The sequence below is a fragment of the Micropterus salmoides genome, unplaced genomic scaffold (assembly GCF_014851395.1).
Source record: "Micropterus salmoides isolate LMB-PRFRI ecotype aquatic unplaced genomic scaffold, ASM1485139v1 Ms_hic_scaffold_2537, whole genome shotgun sequence".
NCBI lineage: Eukaryota > Metazoa > Chordata > Actinopteri > Centrarchiformes > Centrarchidae > Micropterus > Micropterus salmoides.
The window spans coordinates 47,614-53,613 of record NW_024041748.1 but is presented as its reverse complement, the minus strand read 5'-3'; the positions used below and the strand labels follow the sequence as shown (position 1 = coordinate 53,613).

The following is a 6,000-nucleotide window of genomic DNA, read 5'->3' as shown; positions in this document are numbered from 1 at the left end:
TGCCCTGTCTGTCAGGATAGAATTATCCCTGTCTTCCAGCAAAGGTAACGGCACGCGTTTTACCCTTTACCCTGTAAACAACAGCAACAACAATCCTAAGTGTGTGGAGCATCATTCACTGTCGACCAGCTGTTTTTCTGACAGAACTGATGTAACCTTTAAGGACGCCTTACTGCAGCACAGAAGCAACAACTGCAGTACCTAGTTTACAACTAAATGGGTATCTATTACTGAATAACGACATTTTGAGATGTGAAAAAATGTCAGGTGCGTTATTATTGGCAGGAAAGGTACCAAAATGACTTATAATTCAGTTCTAATGTGTGTGAGGATGACGAAATTTGCAAACATGTGAAACAAATGCACCAAAGGCAGAATCTGTCTGTGTTATGTGCTGTATGTACTTTTGTGAAAAACTGTATGTGAATTAAGGCTAACCATGTACATGGTCTGTTTCCCGTGTGTAAAGCACTTAAATGATTTCTAGGATATTTTGGCAAATCCCTGCCAGAAAAGTCACAAAGTGTGTAGTCACTGATCCTGGTGAAGCTGCCCTGAATATCAAAACTATTTTCATTTTTGTTTCATTTTGTTGCTCTTAAGCCTTAAGAATAAAAGGAACACTTCTTGTTCACACATATTTATCCTAAATATTTTGACTCTGTTTACTACTTTTACAGTATCCAAGGTCGTGTTTTTGGAACTAACATATGACATGTTAATTACAGGCAGTAATCAGTACGGCTCTATCCTGGGTCATACGTCTGTGACCACCGGCAGCCTGTTGGATGACAATCATTGGCACTCAGTGGTGATTGAACGCTACCGTCGTAATGTCAACTTCACCTTGGACAGACACACTCAGCACTTCAGGACCAATGGAGAGTTTGACCACCTTGATTTGGACTACGAGGTGAGAAGAACAGACAGGATTATAAAGTACACAGACAGAGAATGTTAGTGTCCCCCTTAAAAAATGAATAAATGAATCCAAGTCGATAACCTTAGAACATATACACATACATATACAAACACAGACACAGAGGTGACAGGGATATAGGCCATGTACTGTGTAGAGCTGTGCAAAGCATGTTTGCTGACATTGTGTTAATAACAAACCTTTTGGTGCCAAATGATTCAACAGCTATACGTTGGCAGTCAGAGGTGAGTTCAATTATGAAAAAAAGAAGCAGTAGACCTTGTAAGAAGTGGTCTACCTGGGTCACAATGTGCAAAATCTCACTTTACTTTAGAGAACCAAAGTCAAGTTCATTTGTTTATCCCCATATCATATACAGGGCCCATACATTTCCCTGCACACAGTAAACGCGGTGCTTTAGCAATTTTCCTCAGTCTTAGTCTATTTGGTAATTTCCTCACTCCAAACAAACACGCTTGTGCCAAGGTGGGAGGGGTGGCACACATGAGCCAGTGTTTCTGCTGATTAGAGAGCAATTTTGGGGCTAATTTTGGCATGAAATTGCATTTGTGTCTCTATATCTACTGCTGTGCAAAACTAAAACTTAACGCGATTAAGCACAATCTGTCACAAGCACATTAATGTAGGAGTCTTGCCAATAATGCAAACCACATTTGAGACACTGACTACATGGAATATCGCTTATATTCAGCTTTAATTCTCTGACTTCCTCACCCCCACCCCCACAAGGAGACTCCACGATACTAACTTTCCCCCTAGACTGACTCATACTCAGAGCCTGCAGGTGGATGCTGGGGTGGAGTGGAGCTTTTAAACAGTAGCACCGTGGTGGCAACAGTAGCAGAAAGTGAGAGCAGAGCAGCAAAAGACTTAGGGGAGCACTGGCAACTTAAGTGCACTGCAATAACAACAAAAGTGTGTTGCATATAGGTTGCAAAGAAAGGAGTATGCCATGTTGAGTGTAGGGTGTATTTGTATTTTGGAGCTTAATGATGAAGGTGAATATAAAATCCATTTGGAAACGAGATGAGAATTGAGGTTGACGAGCCTTGGGAAGTATTGATGTTCATGAGGAGATTACTATATCTGCTAATGTGAGCAGTTCTCACATAAAATCAGAACCCTCCCAAACTGCTGGTAGTCTTGATTGGGTTGTCTGATCATTTCAAACTTGTGAGAGACATTGTCTTATCTTTAATTATTAATAGTCTTTCTTTTTGATGCTTTTTTTCTTGTTATCTTAGTGTCTCTATGACATTACCTGTCCTTATGAGCTGTACTGATTTTGTAAATGTGTAACTACTCATTACTGGAGGTAGTTGGGTCTTCTCTGTACAGTGCATAGATACCATGCAGGAAATTAAAATTGGTTTTACACTGTGATACAGTATAATGCTAATCCATAAAACTCACATAATTATTGTCTGTCAGACAGTAATGAAATGCAGAGAGTTCAGCTAATAATACTAAAACCAGGAAATGCATAATGGGTATGAAATGCACTTAATGTAAATGTAAATGCTCCGTATTTGTATAGCGCCTTTCTGGTCTATTCAACACTCAAAGCGCTTTTACACTACTTAATGTAATGTGAGTGTGTGTATGCATGCGCGGCTGTGTACGGTTAATCCATATATGGGTGTGTCATGTGTTTGTGGGTATGTACTGATATGTTTGTCTGTTAGTGTGTGACTTTTAGTAGGCGTGGGAATCTCTAGACACCTCACGATTCGGTTTGATTACGATTCAGAGGGCTGCCATGCGATTGTAAAACGATTATCGATGCATCATAGTTTTTCCATACAGGATTTCTGGATATTACCAAGCAATTCAAATTAGCTTTATTGGCATGAATGTATAGCAACAATATTGCCAAAGCTACATATAAAGAATATAAGGACAATTTATTTCATACCCAGTTCTTGGTATGAACTGGGTATGCTGCATGAAATATCTCCTCATTAGCTTAAAAGGACTTCTTTGCATCGCTGATTTGCTTTACTAACCTCAGCAAGCTTTCACCGTCACTCACTCACCCACACACTTCCTAACCTTTAGTTTTAACATTAAGTGGGAAATTGAGATAAAGAAATGGGGCAGGACGAACCAGTCGAATTAAACTGAAGCTGCTGAATTAAGAGATCTTTGGGAAAATCTATAAAACATGGTGAAAAAGGAGGTGTTGTGTGAGTGTGAGTTTTGCGGGAGTGAGTCTCTCTACAGAAAGCAAAATTGTGACCAGCTTTTACTCAAAGTATACCAAAGTACTCCATCTAGTCCACACACTATCTTGTGTGTGTGTGCGTGTACATGTTTTCATGTATGTGCACGTCTGTACGTTTTCTGCTCCCATTTAAGCCTGTAGACTAAATATCCGGGTGCATTTGTGTCTACCCTTGGCAGTAATTACTAAGACTGCTGGAGCGTTACAACAGATACATACAAACACACATCCACACGCACGCACGCACGCAGACAGACACATATCAACTAGTAATTGCAAACCACCCTTCATCATATTGGCTTCCCTCAAAGCTATGTCTGAAAGAAAAAAAAACACATGTACAACTGTAGAAAAATATGAAGCGCAGTTTACATTCTCATCAGTTCTGTGTCCTTCAGCGCTTCCCACCAGATGCCTATTTATTAGCCTCCATGTCGCCGTCTCAGTTCTCGTCTCATGGCATCTGTTCCCCACAAACCACTTCTCTTCTTCCTTTAATGCTTTCTTTCACTGCTTCAGTGGTCATATGTATGCTATATACTGTAAATAAATACAGGTGCTGGTCATATAATTAGAATATCATCAAAAAGTTGATTTATTTCAATAATTCTGTTCAAAAAGTGAAACTTGGATATTATATTCATTCATTACACACAGACTGATATATTTCAAATGTTTATTTCATTTAATTGTGATGATTAAAACTGACAACTAATGAAAATCTCAAATTCAGGATCTCCGAAAATTTTAATATTACTTAAGACCAATACAAAAAAAGGATTTTTAGAAATGTTGGCCAACTGAAAAGTATGAGCATGTACAGCACTCAATACTTAGTTGGGGCTCCTTTTGCCTGAATTACTGCAGCAATGCGGCGTGGCATGGAGTCGATCAGTCTGTGGCACTGCTCAGGTGTTATGAGAGCCCAGGTTGCTCTGATAGTGGCCTTCAGCTCTTCTGCATTGTTGGGTCTGGGGTATCGCATCTTCCTCTTCACAATACCCCATAGATTTTCTATAGGGTTAAGGTCAGGTGAGTTTGCTGGCCAATTAAGAACAGGGATACCATGGTCCTTAAACCAGGTACCGGTAGCTTTGGCACTGTGTGCAGGTGCCAAGTCCTGTTGGAAAATGAAGTCTGCATCTCCATAAAGTTGGTCAGCAGCATGAAGTGCTCTAAAACTTCCTGGTAGACGGCTGCGTTGACCTTGGACCTCAGAAAACACAGTGGACCAACACCAGCAGATGACATGGCACCCCAAACCATCACTGACTGTGGAAACTTTACACTGGACTTCAAGCAACGTGGATTCTGTTCCTCTCCTCTCTTCCTCCAGACTCTGGGACCTTGATTTCCAAAGAAAATGCAAAATTTACTTTCATCAGAGAACATAACTTTGGACCACTCAGCAGCAGTCCAGTCCTTTTTGTCTTTAGCCCAGGCGAGACGCTTCTGACGCTGTGTCTTGTTCAAGAGTGGCTTGACGCAAGGAATGCGACAGCTGAAACCCATGTCTTGCATACGTCTGTGCGTGGTGGTTCTTGAAGCACTGACTCCAGCTGCAGTCCACTCTTTGTGAATCTCCCCCACATTTTTGAATGGGTTTTGTTTCACAATCCTCTCCAGGGTGCGGTTATCCCTATTGCTTGTACACTTTTTTCTACCACATCTTTTCCTTCCCTTCGCCCTCTATTAATGTGCTTGGACACAGAGCTCTGTGAACAGCCAGCCTCTTTAGCAATGACCTTTTGTGTCTTGCCCTCCTTGTGCAAGGTGTCACTGGTTGTCTTTTGGACAGCTGTCAAGTCAGAAGTCTTCCCCATGCTTGTGTAGCCTACAGAACTAGACTGAGAGACCATTTAAAGGCCTTTGCAGGTGTTTTGAGTTAATTAGCTGATTAGAGTGTGGCACCAGGTGTCTTAAATATTGAACCTTTTCACAATATTCAAATTTTCTGAGATGTTGATTTTGAGGTTTTCATTAGTTGTCAGTTATAATCATCACATTAAAAGGAATGAACACTTGACATATATCAGTCTGTGTGGAATGAATGTATAAGTTATACAAGTTTCACTTTTTGAATGGAATTACTGAAATAAATAAACTTTTTATATAATTATATGACCATCACCTGTATATATGTATATATGTGTATATATATATATATATATATATATATATATATATATATATGTCCCCTCCAAAAGTATTGGAACGGTGAGGCAAATTCCTTTGTTTCTGTTGTTCACTGAAGACATCAACATCACCAAACTGTTGCATTCTTCATTTGTGATGCTATTCCAGGCTTTTACCGCAGCTTCTTTCAGTCCTTGTTTGTTTTGGGGGGTTTCTCCCTTCAGTCTCCTCTTAAGGAGGTGAAATGCATGCTTGGGTTAAGGTCAGGTCATTGACTTGGCCAGTCTAAAACCTTCCACTTTTTCCCCCTGATGAAGTCCTTTGTTTTGTTGGCAGCATGCTTTGGGTCATTGTCCTGCTGCATGATAAACTTCCTCCCGATTAGTTTCAATGCATTTCTCCGTAAATTGTCAGGCAAAGTGTTTCTGTACACTTCTGAATTTATTCTGCTGCTACCATCATCAGTTACATCATCAATAAATATTAATGAGCCTGTTCCAGAAGCAGCCATGCACGCCCAAGCCATGACATTACCTCCACCATGCTTCACAGATGAGCTTGTATGCTTTGGCTCATAAGCAGTTCCTTTCTTTCTCCACACTTTGGCCTTTCCATCACTTTGGTAGAGATTAATCTTGGTCTCATCAGTCCATAAGATTGTGTTGCAGAACTATGCGGCTCATCTCTGTACTTCTTTGCA

The 6,000-nt window shown here is 40.3% G+C and overlaps 1 protein-coding gene across 1 annotated transcript in view; it reads left to right on the top strand.

Annotated features, from left to right (window-relative positions):
* Positions 1–715: 715 nt before the first annotated feature.
* LOC119919048 (contactin-associated protein-like 2) overlaps positions 716–6,000 on the top strand; it is a gene marked incomplete at its 3' end in the record, with an annotated part of 48,736 nt that continues 43,451 nt past the window's right edge. The window contains exon 1 of the mRNA XM_038739579.1: positions 716–913. Within this exon, the coding sequence (XP_038595507.1) occupies positions 716–913 (198 nt within the window). The remainder of the gene's footprint in view (positions 914–6,000) is intronic.